Source organism: Panthera onca, chromosome A2 (assembly GCF_046562875.1).
Source record: "Panthera onca isolate mPanOnc1 chromosome A2, mPanOnc1 haplotype 2, whole genome shotgun sequence".
Classification (NCBI taxonomy): Eukaryota; Metazoa; Chordata; class Mammalia; order Carnivora; family Felidae; genus Panthera; species Panthera onca.
The window spans coordinates 17,985,053-17,997,483 of record NC_138340.1 but is presented as its reverse complement, the minus strand read 5'-3'; the positions used below and the strand labels follow the sequence as shown (position 1 = coordinate 17,997,483).

The window sequence follows — 12,431 nt, the reverse complement described above, 5'->3', positions numbered from 1 at the left end:
TGGTCTCTTCCCACAGGTGTACCAGGCAGGGAGTGGGCAGCTTATGTTCATGAACAAGTACCACGGACGAAAGCTGTCAGTGCAGGGCTTCAAGGAGGCACTTTTCCAATTTTTCCACAATGGTCGGTATCTGCGCCGTGAACTCCTGGGCCCTGTGCTTAAGAAGCTGGCTGAGCTCAAAGCCATTTTGGAGCGACAGGAGTCCTACCGCTTCTACTCAAGCTCCCTATTGGTCATCTATGATGGCAAAGAATGGCCTGAGGTGGCCCTGGACTCAGATGCTGAGGACTTGGAGGACCTGTCTGAGGAGTCAGCTGACGAGTCTGCAGGTGCCTATGCCTTCAAGCCCATCGGCACCAGCTCAGTGGACGTGCGCATGATCGACTTTGCACACACCACCTGCAGGCTGTATGGCGAGGACAGCGTGGTACATGAGGGCCAGGATGCTGGCTATATCTTCGGGCTCCAGAGCCTCATAGACATTGTCACAGAGATAAGCGAGGAAAGTGGGGAGTGAGTTTGCTGGCTGCACCAGCACCTGAGAGACTCTCTGTGTCCCAGGCACAGCTGTGCTGCGTCGGGGAGGAGGCCAGTATGGCCAGGCGTTGGCCCCTGCAGCCTGGAGCTGATGTGCAGAGGCCTCTGTGAGTCCCAGCCTGAGCCAGCCCCAATCGCGTTCGGAGTCTTTTATTTATTTTAACTATTTCTTCAACATTCCACATTTGATGATGCAGATACCTCTTTCTTCCCTGAGTGTAAATGTTCTAATACAAATCTTTTTGTTAATTGTACACAGTGCTGCTGTCGTTCTTAACTAGGGGCAGACAGCCAGACCCCATCCCAGCCCTCAGAATCCTGACACGTGCTGTGTCCTCCACCCTAGCCCAGGAATATTCTCCTTGCCACTGCCCCCACCTCACGGACCCTGAGGTCACCCAAAGAGGACCTCCACACATATAACCTTAGGTTCCTTTTGGGTCTGTGCTGGCCTAGTGTCCCAGCATCCCCTAAGAACTACGTGACCCTTGATACAGGTCTTTTCCTGTCTTCCATGCAACTTAAGCCAAAGTTGGGCAGCAGGTGTGCCAGACCTTGGATCCATCTCCTGGACCACTGGCAGCAGCTAATTGGCTGGTCATTGTGATGTCAGATGTCCTGGAGCCAAACCAAGGCCTCAGGTAGCTGCCAGGCTCTGGTCTTTTGGCGATGGTGGACTCCATGGTAAAAGGTCCCAGCAGGATGAGGGGGTGGGGGTCAGTGAGAAAGGGTGTTCCAGGCAGGGGGGTCCTCTTAACCAAACCTCTTGTCACCACTGCAACCCACAACTATGCCAATCTCCTCTCCTAAGCAGCTGTAGCCAGGGCGGCCCGAAGAGAGCTACTTCTGTGCTAGGAGGGTTACTGGGAGGTGTGGCAGGAGGTCTTGAACTGCAGAACCAGACACCAGGGAGAAGGGCAGACCCAGTGCCAAGAAGGTAGGGTCTTGATGTCCAGTTCTATCAGCCCCACACTCCTTTCTGAGGCCCACTGTGCCTCTGTGTACTATGTCCCCCAATGCCAACTGCATGTACTGGCCTCGCTGTGCCCATACCCGCTACACCCTGGGCCCAGGCTTCTGGTGGGAAATGTGGCTGGACAGGAATGGGAGGCCCCCAGGACCCTTAGGGCCTCTCCCCTGGGTCCCTCCCTCCCTCAGGACATCAAGGACCAGTCCAGGCTAATTGGAGGTGTGCAGGGTCAAACCAGCTCTTAAGGCTACCTAGCACCCCCCTCCCCACCCTTACCAGCTCTTCTATCTGCTCAGAAGGGCGCATCAGACATAAGATGGTTTGGAGTTGTAAGTCCTATAAAGACAATAGAGCAATATGACAGCGACTGGGAGAGTAATGACCTTATGCTGTGAGGGAGGGAATTAGGTCCCAGGCAGAGGAAACCCTATGGAAAGACCCACATTAGAGGGGTAGAGAGAAGCTATTGAAAGGAGTGGGAGTGGGGGGGGGGGCGGGGGGGGCATCCAGGACGTGAGAAATTGGGACTGGGGAATGGCCGACCTGGTTTCGGTGTGGCTGGAGTAGGGACTCCTCAGAGAGGGGTCATGAGGCCTGGGACACCAAGGAGACGGACCCCCCCACAGGCGCCTCCAAGTGTCGAATCAGCGAGATCCAACAATGGGACTACGCTCGCGGAGTCGCCGTCCCTACTGTTAGTAGGTCAGGACCCACTCCCCCGGGATGGCAGGGACGCATGCGACTAGAGCGTAGGACACAGGCTCTGCCAAAGGAGGAAGGACGGCCGCACACCCGGTTTGAGTGGAGGGCCAGGACGGAGACTCTGGGGTGGGGCGCCCGGGAGGGTGCGGAGCCAGTGGTCGGGGGTAGGGGTGTGTGGTCTCGGAATCGGAGGTACGGGGACCGGACTGGAGGCCGACTGGAGACGGACTCGAGCAGCACCGGGTCGCGCCGCTTGGAGCCGCCAGGGGGCGCCGCGATCCGCGCGGGGGCTGCCCCCCTCCGGAGGCGGGGCTGCGGCTGGCGGGCGGGCGGGCGCGCGCACGCGTCGTGTGTCACGGGGCGGGGCGGGGCGATCGCGGTTCTCCGGGCCTGCCGTCCTGGTTCCGCAGCCCCCGCCACCTCCACTGCCCCGGCGCGGCCCGGCCCGGCCCCATGTATCGCGCGCTCTACGCGTTCCGCTCGGCGGAGCCCAACGCGCTGGCGTTCGCCGCGGGCGAGACCTTCCTGGTGCTGGAGCGCAGCAGCGCGCACTGGTGGCTGGCGGCGCGGGCGCGCAGTGGCGAGACGGGCTACGTGCCGCCCGCCTACCTGCGCCGCCTGCAGGTGAGTGTGCCCCTCCCCAGCCCGGCCTCACCGGTCCTTAGACTGGGCCCCATCGCAGGCTCTCGGGACCGACCCCGGAGCCCCAGGCCCGCCAAAACTTCCCGCAGATAGGGAGTTTGAGCACCTGACCCTGAGACCCCAGACCCACGAGAACTGGGACCCCAGGAGCCCGCACTCCCAGAAAAGGCCAAGCCCTTGACAGCCAACTCTGAGGACTCCGGACCTGCAAGCCTAACTCTGGGACTGAGACTCCTTGGATCCCAGACCCATTGAGACTCATTATCTGAACCCCCATCTAAGTAGAATTCAAGACTCAGTTCTGAGAATCCAGTACCACTGAATTCTGACCAGTTCCTCAGATCCCTGAGATCCCAGATTCGTAATTGGCCCTTTCACTGGATCCCCTGGATCCTACCCTCAGACCCCCAACTGGAGCCACTGCCTCCACCACTAAGACCCCAGGCCACCCTGGACACCACCTGTTTCCCCACTGCCCTCCATCCTCACTTCCCCACTGAGGCCCTGGAGCCTAGATGATACTCGTATCTCCTAGATGACCCACTAAGGGTGGGACCTGAGTGTCTTTCATCCTCCTGTACTCAGCCACCCCTAAGCTCTTCTTCAGACTGACCCCAACCCTCTTGGAACCAAAGATCTCAGCCCTTGCTGACACTCCCTAGCACTACTCTCCCCACCCCCACCCCTCCATTACAAGCCACGTTCAGGCCCTGACTTAACAGACTAATTTTCTCTGAAAGTGAAAAGCTCCATCCCTCTGTGTCCCCAGCCTGGGGTGGGGGCTGCTCCCATTGTAAGGAAGTGAGATCTCTTCATGGCTTCCCCTGGTCTGACTATGACCCTATTTCCTTCCAGTGGAGGCTGCGTCTCCAGTTCCTGTTTCCCCAAGAATAGTCCTGCTGTGGGGGCTGGGGTGCAGTGTCTGTAGCTGGTCTATTCTGACCTCAGGGGAAAGGAGGGCCTGGAGCCTCCAGGCCTGGCCTGTGCCAGACACCCCCGCCCCATCCTAGTCCTTATCCTTTTGGAAACATCCTGTCCCAGCCTGGTTCAGGACAGAAATAACAGGATAAATTTGGAGATGTCATCTGGTCTTGCCAGAGGGGATGGGCCCTGGACCCTCAGCTTGTTTCCATCTAGGAGTGCCTGGGGTATGAGTGGGGCCCTGGACACAGAGGCTGCCAGCTCTATCGTGAATGTGTCAGACCCAGCCTCTCTGGGGCTGGGGGCTTGTTGGAGGCCTCTTTCTGAAGAGCCTGTGAGGCTCCTCTCCAGGGCCAGTGGGGCTTGGTGTTTGGGGACGGCAGAGAGGCCACGGTTTCTCTCATAGTTTCTTTCTGCATACCTCCCTCTGCCTCAGTCTCCCTAACACTGTCTGTCATTATGACTCTCCCTTTCTCTGTCTCCAGCTTTCAATTTCTTTCTGCGTTGTCTCCCTCTGCCTGTCTCGCTCTCCCTCCCTCCCTCTCTCTCTTTCTATCTCTTCCTTATTTTCTATGTGTATGTATTTCTTTTTCTGTTCCCCTTTCTGTCTGCTGTCTCTCTGCATTCTGGCACACCCCATGGTACCTGGAGGGCTTTGCTGACCTCTGCATCCGTCTGTCTGTCCCCCTCAGGGAAGCTCCTTAGACCCTCTCTGGAGTGACGTCACCTCAGTTCTGAGACTTCCATGCAGCCTGATGGACCATCGTGGACAGGGAAGGGGTGAAAGTGGCTGGTCCCACAGCTGCCACCCCTTACTCTTCACACCATGCCAGGCAGGCTGGGTAGATTGGACCCCTGAGTTGCTGGGTCTGCAGCACGGAATCTGGGACAGGGGCCAGGCCCCTCTCCCATGTCCGTCCTTTGCCACAAACAGAACTGCTGCTTCCCAGGGCAGGTCTGGAAGATTCTTTGGAACAGCTGAGGGGGATGAGGGCTAGAAGCAGGGGTGGAGAGAGGAGATCCCTTTGGCCCATCCCCAGCTGGTCCCTCAGGCCCATCCCAGGGCCTGCAGAAGGCTCTATGAGGACATGGCTATTCTGGAGTGTGACCTTGGTTTTACGAAGGATCAACAAGATCCAGAGTGATTTGTTAAGGGTTCCAGACACTAGAGGCTCCCTGCTTGGCATTTCAGCCTGGGCTTTGAGCCAAACCTGGGGAGAGACTAGGTGTGTACTGCTGGCCTCAAGCTGGGGGGCCCTGGGCTGTTTTTGCCTTGGACCCGTGATTTTCAGAGCCAGCTGAGAGCCTCACTGTGGGGCCTGAGTGGGGCCCCAGGATGTAAAGCAGCGGCATGAGGCCACCCCATACCCCAGCTCCCTGAGTAACACCGTTTGAGAACCTTATTTGATATCCTGGTTCAACTTCTGTGTTCATGTCTACCATTCCAGCCTTTAGCTATAATGGTCCTCTGTCTGCCCCGGTTGCATCCCGGGCTGGGTCTGGGCTCAGTACCCTCACTTGGCCCCCAGGTCTAACTGCCCATCCTTGCCCTCCCCCCCAGGGCCTGGAGCAAGATGTCCTCCAAGCCATTGACCGGGCCATTGAGGCTGTGCACAATGCAGCCATGCGGGATGGTGGCAAGTACAGCCTGGAGCAGCGTGGAGTCCTTCAGTGAGTGTGGGTGAGGGGAAGAGGGCACCGCCTCCACCCCATTATCCTAATGAGCACAGTTGGGTGGGGTTCCTTCAGTGGATACTGGGGTTGTGTGTAAGGCAGAGCTGGGGTAATGCAGAGTAGGGTGGGGCATGAGGGAGGTGGCAGGAGCCCGAGCTTTGGGGGGCCCAGGACCCATGGGGAGCATGTAAGGACTTTGGGAGTTTAAGGTAACTCGCCCAGTAAGCTCCCTGTCCCTCCATCAGGAAGCTGATCCACCACCGGAAAGAGACTCTGTCCCGCAGAGGCCCCTCAGCCTCCAGCCCTGCAGCTATGACCCCATCCACCAGTGACCACCATCTGGACGCTGCTGCTGCCAGGCAGCCCAATGGGACGTGTCGAGCTGGGTTTGAGCGGCAGCACAGCCTCCCTAGTTCCGAGTATCTCGGGGCGGACGGAGGCCTCTACCAGGTATGTGGGGAGGACATCCTGGCGGAGGGAGGTGGGTGGAGCTTAGGCTTGGTCCAGAGGTTCCAAGGGTCCAGTCGGGTCAGTGATGCAGAGCCGTAGCCCGCCCGTGCCAAGAGCTCAGGGCCTAAGCCAGGCCGGTACCCCAGATGGCAGCGTGTCCTCCCAGATCCCGCTTCTGTCCTCTCAGATCCCACCACAGCCTCGCCGAGCAGCACCCGCCACGCCACCTCCACCTGTGAAGCGCCGAGACCGGGAGGCCCTGATGGCCTCAGGCAGTGGTGAGAGGTGGGATTGGGGCAATTGGGGAAGCACCCTGTGGTGGAATGATTGCTTTGCCTGTGTCAGGAAGTTGGGGGCTCTGGGCTTGGAGGGGTGGGTCTAGCAGAGAAACCAGGCCCTGTGTCGGGAGGGCGGGGCTCAGGGCCTGGAGGGGTAGGGGACCCAGGGGGCTGTCCCAGCACAGCATCCGCTCTCTGCCCACAGGCGGCCGCAACACCACGCCCTCCGGGGGCAGTTCTGTGTCCAGCGGCTCCTCAGTCAGCAGCACCTCCCTTGACACGCTCTGTACCGGCTCTAGCTCGTCTGAGCTGGGCCCCAGCTGCTCACCCACGCCCCCACCTGTGCCCCGCCGAGGCACTCACACCACTGTGTCCCAAGCTCAGCCCCCTCCCTCCAAGGTGCCAGCCCCTGAGCCCCCTACAGAGGAGGTGGCAGTTGATACAACCTCAGCCCCTGATGAGCTGGAGGCCCTGGGTGCGCTGAACCTGGGGACCACAGAGGAGAAGGTGGTGGCCGAGACTGCTGTGCCCAAGACCATCGGGGCAGAGCTGATGGAGCTCGTGCGGAGAAACACCGGCCTGAGCCACGAGCTATGCCGTGTGGCCATTGGCGTCGTGGTGGGTCACATCCAGGCCTCTGTGCCGGCCAGCTCGCCTATCATGGAGCAGGTCCTCCTCTCGCTGGTAGAGGGCAAGGTGAGGGTGGGCGGCAGGGCCAGGGGCCTCCCCATCCTCGGGCCGCCCTGCCTCCCCTGCCCCATTCCCACTCTCATGCTTGTGTCCAGCCTTGACTCGACAGGTGTTTATTGAGCTCTAGCCTGGCCTTCATTGTGCTGGGTGCTGGGGACATTTGAGCTGATCCTTGGAGGAGAAAGGGAGGAAGAGCATTCCAGGCAGAGGCTCAGCCTGGACCAAGGCCATGAGGCAGGACCGAGCTTGGCTCGCAGGAGGAGGTGGAACAAGGCCAGCATGGCTGTAACACAGGGAGTGAGGGAACAGGTGGTGTGGGAGAGGTGAGACCCGGGGCAGGTGATAGATGAGACCAGATGCAGGTGGGCAAGAGTCATCTCTGGCTGCAGGGCAGGAGTGGACATAGAGCATGAGAGAAGGCAGTACCTCGCTGGCCTTGGCAGTGGAAAGGAGTGGGTGCTTTGAGAGCTGTGACAGAGGCCTCAGTACTGACTCAGGTGTGAGTCAGGTGCGTGGGCATTGTAGGGTGGGTGGGATCTTTTGCCAGGGTTGGGGCACTGGTCAGGAAGCAGGATTGGAGGGCGACGAGCCATCTCCATATGGGGACTAGATGGGCCCAAGGTCCCTCCTTAGGGCCCCATGACCTAGCAGCTCTGGTGTGGGGTGGAGGGAGCAGCAGGTCAGTGGACTTGTCTGTGTTGAGTACGGTGGGTGCTGCCAGGCTGGAAGCATTTGGGGGAGACGGGGGAGGTGGGGAGATGACAAGGCCTGGTGCCACTTCATGTGGATTCGGAGGGTAGCATCTCAGTCACACTCAGGCAGTGATACAGTCAGTGGCCTTCCTCGAGGAAGATGTTTCTACAGGGCTGGGATGAGCGGCAGGTTGTTGGAAGGCACCCACAGATGTGTCTCAGGCAGAATCTGGGCCCAGCAGGTTATCAAGACTGGGGGCAGTGGACTTGCTTGCAGAGGGGGTGTAGAACTGGGCTGGTGCCCTTGGGAGCTTTGATGTTGAGGTGTGGGCCACAGGAGCAGGGTCCTTAGTGGGAGCTCGAGGTGGGGCAGAGGGGAGGAAGGAAGAGAACCAGGGGCTGGTCTCCTCACAGGTTCTGGGAGGACACTGACTAGGAGCAGCCCTGAGAGATGAGGCTGGGAACCCTTTCCTGTTGTCGGCCTGGAACTCACGCCTGTGATATTCTCAGGGTCTGGGTTGACTTCTAAACCTTGGGGGCTTCCTGGAGAAGGTGAGGGACAAGGAATGTGCTGAGCCATTCCTCTCTCCCCCCCAGGACCTGAGCACTGCCCTGCCCTCAGGGCAAGTCTGCCATGACCAGCAGCGGCTGGAGGTGATCTTTGCAGACCTGGCTCGGCGCAAGGATGATGCCCAGCAGCGCAGCTGGGCCCTGTACGAGGATGAAGGGGTCATCCGCTGCTACCTGGAGGAGCTGCTGCATATTCTGGTGCGGGGTGGGGGCCCACGGGTGTCTCCCCCCGACCCTGCACTGTCCCCTCCAGTGCTTAGGAGCCTCCCCTGCGTGTACTCAGCTCGCTTATGTGTGGCCACATGGCTCACAACTGACTGATTGTGTCATGCTTCCTCCTCTCCACAGACGGATGCAGACCCCGAAGTTTGCAAGAAAATGTGCAAGAGAAATGAGTTCGAGTCTGTCCTGGCCTTGGTGGCCTACTACCAAATGGTGTGTGCAAGACAGAGGGGCGGGGGCGTGGAGGCACCCGGGTAGAGGTGGGGGTTCCGGGCACTGAGTGCACAGGGTCTCCTGCCAGGAGCACCGGGTCTCCCTGCGGCTGCTGCTCCTCAAGTGCTTTGGCGCCATGTGCAGCCTGGATGCAGCCATCATCTCCACACTCGTGTCGTCTGTGCTGCCTGTGGAGCTGGCACGGGACATGCAGACAGACACGCAGGGTGAGGCGAGGGGGAGCTTCCTGCCGTGTGGGGGGTTCCCACCATCTGTAGGGGCTCTCACCGCCTGCCTTGCCCCCCAGATCACCAGAAACTCTGTTACTCCGCCCTCATCCTGGCCATGGTCTTCTCCATGGGGGAGGCAGTGCCATATGCGCACTATGGTAAGTGAGCAGGTCACCGACCAGCTGACCGCTGGGAGCCCCACTGCACGTACCTGACAGGGATCGGGTGTCCCCAGAGCTGACGGAGACCCAGGGGGCTGGGTGGTGTGCACAGACGGGGAGGGCTGACTCCGTGCACCCCTCTCCCAGAGCACCTGGGCACACCCTTCGCCCAGTTCCTGCTGAGCATTGTCGAGGATGGGCTGCCCCTGGACACCACAGAACAGCTGCCCGATCTCTGCATGAACCTGCTTCTGGCTCTCAACTTGCACCTGCCAGGTGGGAATGGGGCCCAGCGGGAGGTGGCCGACTGGCTGGGTACCTGTGCGCTGATCTACTGACACCCATGTCCTTCCTCAGCCCCTGACCAGAACGTCATCATGACCGCCCTGAGCAAACACTCCAACGTCAAGATCTTCTCCGAGAAGCTTCTCTTGCTCCTGAACAGAGGAGGTGAGGGTGCAGGAATCTGTGTGGTGCTGCTTCGCTGTCCTGGGACTCCATGATCCCCAATAACTCCCTGCAGTGGCTCTGGCCCTCCCACGGTGACAGCCCTGACCCCTCTTCTCTTCCCCCTGCTTCCTAGATGACCCCGTGCGCATCTTCAAACATGAGCCGCAGCCGCCACACTCCATCCTCAAGTTCCTGCAGGACGTGTTCGCCAGCCCCGCCACGGCTGCCATCTTCTACCACACAGACATGATGGCACTCATTGACATCACCGTGCGCCACATCGCGGACCTGTCGCCCGGAGACAAGGTACGTAGAGGTGGCTGCAGTGGGGATGGGAGGTGTGTAGAAACCGAAACAAAATGGACTGGAGACAGGACACTGACGGAGACTGGGGACGGGGCACAGCTGGAGCCAGGCCAGTGTGGAGGCCACTCAGTAAGCCATGGCATGTGTGCCCAGACCCAGAGGAGCCCCGGTGAGCTGATCTGGGCCAGACTTTCTGGACAGAGCTGGGGTGGGGAGGGCAGCGGGGTCAGACGGGAGGAGGTGGCATTTACACAAGGCCTCAGAGGCTGCAGCAGGAGCTTCTGATCTCAGAAGAGGAGAAGTGACCTGATGGACACCCCGAACGGAGTGTGGACTGTATGAGTCCGGGGGAGGCAGAGGTCTGTGAGGAAGCAGCCGCAGCTGTCAGGGCAGCCCAGCCGTGGCCTCCTGGGAAGAGGTCAGATTTGTGGGTATGGGAAGTGGGTCCCAGGGCTTACCACTGGACTTGTGTTGAGCAATCAAGTGGATGAAGTGTGATTACTGAGGTGGGGAAACACTCTTGGGGGGCTGGAAATGGAGTTGCATTTTGACGTGTCAGGTTTGAGAAGATACCTGTTAGACAGCCAGGTACAGAGCACATTCAGGGGCAGTGGAGCCGAGTTGGGACACTGGAGAGACACACTGGAGAGTTGCCTGTGCACCAGTGTGACGGGAAGCCTGTTTCAGGGCCACCACCTAGAGTGTGAGGAGGAGGGGTCAGAGGGCAGCTCGGGCCTCGGCCCAGGGCACAGTGAGGACAAGTAGGGAGGAGCCCAGGAGGAAACCCTGGAGAGAGCAGGAGCCCAAAGCAAGGTTCAGAGGAGGAGGGAAATGAGCCGTCTCCACAGTTAAGAGCCTGAGTAAGACGGAGCCTGCTAATTGGCCACTGGAATTGCCCCCACAGAGTCCCCAAGTGACTGACAAGCAGCGTCCGTGGAGTGGAGGGAAAAAGAATGGAACGTTTAAGAGAGAATTTGAAGTTGGAGGGGAGTGAGGGGGAAATTGGAAGCCGTAAATGGAGACAACCCCTGTAGTTCTTCTGTGAAGGGAGCAGAAAAGAGGGGGTCCGCCTGAGGGAGATGTGGAGTCATCAGGAAGTGTTCTAGAGGTAGGAGATGCTGGTGCAGGTGTCTGGGCCAGAGGGAATAATCCAGCAAGCATCAAGAAATGGCTGACGGGAGAGTGGGCCACCACAGAAGTCAAGTAGATCAGGCAGTGGCAGAGGGCCCAGGGCTGTGGAGGGACACCCCTCACCCTAAAGGGAGCCAAGGCAGCTTATTCTGGCAGAGACAGGTGAGATGTCGGTGCTGCGAGGGGAAGACAAGGGCTTTCTGAAAGATTGCTTGTTTTCTCCATGAAGCACAAGGCCAGCTGTCCAGGCACTTTGGGGTCTGGAAAGCCTAGAAGAGGTGGGCCGTGGTCCTTAAGGGCGTGTGAACATAGCGGAGAAAAGTGGCAGGAGCCAAGGCAGTGCTGCATGTCCGTCGGAGGCTTGTGGTAGGGAAGGAAGCTGAGGCCTGCACACGGCTCTGTGGCCGTCTAGGGCTTAGACACTGGGCAGTGATTTGCAGGTGCTGTGGTCTGACCAGGCTGGGGGGTTACAGGGTGGTGCTGCCTAGAGAAGGGATTGAGTCCTCTAACCATAGGGAAAGAGGGAAATAAGGGATGGTGAGGGGGGCAGACAGAGGAAAAGCATTGGGATCGTGTCAGTGGATTGGGGGTCTGTGGGGAAAAGGAGCAGCTGGGGTGTCAGACTAGAGGGCGTGTTAGAGCTGGACTCTGGGCCCGTGTGGAAGGTAGGACGGTGGCCAGGTCCTAGGAGTGGGTTGGGTACGAGGTGTGCCGACAGAGGGGAGAGAGCAGTGTCACAGAAGACAGCTGTGTTACTGGCCTGTGCATTTAGATGGACGGCTGTGCGCTTTAGTCAGAGAAAGAACATGAGAAAGCCTTCAGTTTTGGGAAGATGGAGCTGGTGGTTTTCCCTTGCCGCCTCTCTGAGCCAGGACTCCTGGGGGCTGGCCACGTTCTGGGACGCCTGTGTCTGGAATGGTCCATTCATTCACTTACTCAGCAACTGTTGAAGGCCAGTTCATGTGGCAGGCACATTGTGGGCGCTGGGGATGCAGCCCTGATCTTCGGTGCCGTGAGGCGGTCCGCAGCCCTGGGGTCCACGTGGCAGCCTGTTCCTGTCTGGTGGCAGTGGCAGTGCCTCCCAGGGTCCCTGAGCTCACCTGCTCCTCCCACAGCTTCGCGTAGAGTACCTCTCCCTGATGCACGCCGTCATCCGCACCACACCCTACCTGCAGCACCGCCACCGGCTGCCCGACCTGCAGGCCACACTGCGCCGCATCCTGACTGAAGAGGAAGCCTCGCCCCAGGGCCAGATGGACCGCATGATTGTCCGAGAGATGTGCAAGGAATTCCCGGTGCTGGGCGAGGACCCCAGCTAGCGCCTTCCTCCCCTCCCTTCCCTGCAGCCCCGGTCAGGGTGCAGGGGACGCGGAGGCTTGGCCCCAAGCATGTTTTGCACAGACGGTGTGGGGGAGGTGGTGGTGGAAGGGACCTGAGCAGGGCCCCCACCTGAAGTAGAGCCAGTGCCAGGGGCCAAGTGTGGGATTGGGGACCACGCTCTGGGAGCTATGCTGGGGCAGAGGGCCTGTGTGAGCTAAAGCCCCTCCATCTCCCGGTAGGCTGCCTCTTCAGCATGCCCCCTCCCCCCCCCC

At 59.8% G+C, this 12,431-nt stretch overlaps 2 protein-coding genes across 8 annotated transcripts in view; both read left to right on the top strand.

Moving 5' to 3' along the window:
- IP6K2 (inositol hexakisphosphate kinase 2) overlaps positions 1 to 791 on the top strand; it is a 30,462-nt gene extending 29,671 nt beyond the window's left edge. For all 4 annotated transcript variants that reach the window (XM_060631005.2, XM_078443096.2, XM_060631006.2 and 1 more), the window contains one exon: positions 17 to 791. In XM_060631005.2, coding sequence (XP_060486988.1) covers positions 17 to 517 — 501 coding nt within the window. In that variant the 3' untranslated portion in view covers positions 518 to 791. The remainder of the gene's footprint in view (positions 1 to 16) is intronic.
- A 414-nt stretch (positions 792 to 1,205) lies between these two features.
- NCKIPSD (NCK interacting protein with SH3 domain) lies at positions 1,206 to 12,431 on the top strand. Of its 4 annotated transcripts, none has more exons than XM_078443094.2 (14): positions 1,206 to 1,221; positions 2,134 to 2,209; positions 5,334 to 5,443; positions 5,692 to 5,896; positions 6,084 to 6,174; positions 6,380 to 6,870; positions 8,154 to 8,324; positions 8,475 to 8,561; positions 8,650 to 8,788; positions 8,869 to 8,949; positions 9,100 to 9,228; positions 9,310 to 9,402; positions 9,536 to 9,708; positions 11,955 to 12,431. In XM_078443094.2, exons 3-14 carry the CDS (start codon positions 5,397 to 5,399, stop codon positions 12,156 to 12,158), a joined length of 1,911 nt encoding a protein of 636 aa, XP_078299220.1. In that variant the 5' UTR covers positions 1,206 to 1,221; positions 2,134 to 2,209; positions 5,334 to 5,396; the 3' UTR covers positions 12,159 to 12,431. The 4 variants fall into 4 exon arrangements, with proteins under 4 accessions (XP_078299220.1, XP_060486984.1, XP_060486985.1 ...); XM_060631001.3 differs by lacking the exon at positions 1,206 to 1,221 and adding an exon at positions 1,284 to 1,474; XM_060631002.3 differs by lacking the exons at positions 1,206 to 1,221; positions 2,134 to 2,209 and adding an exon at positions 1,284 to 1,474.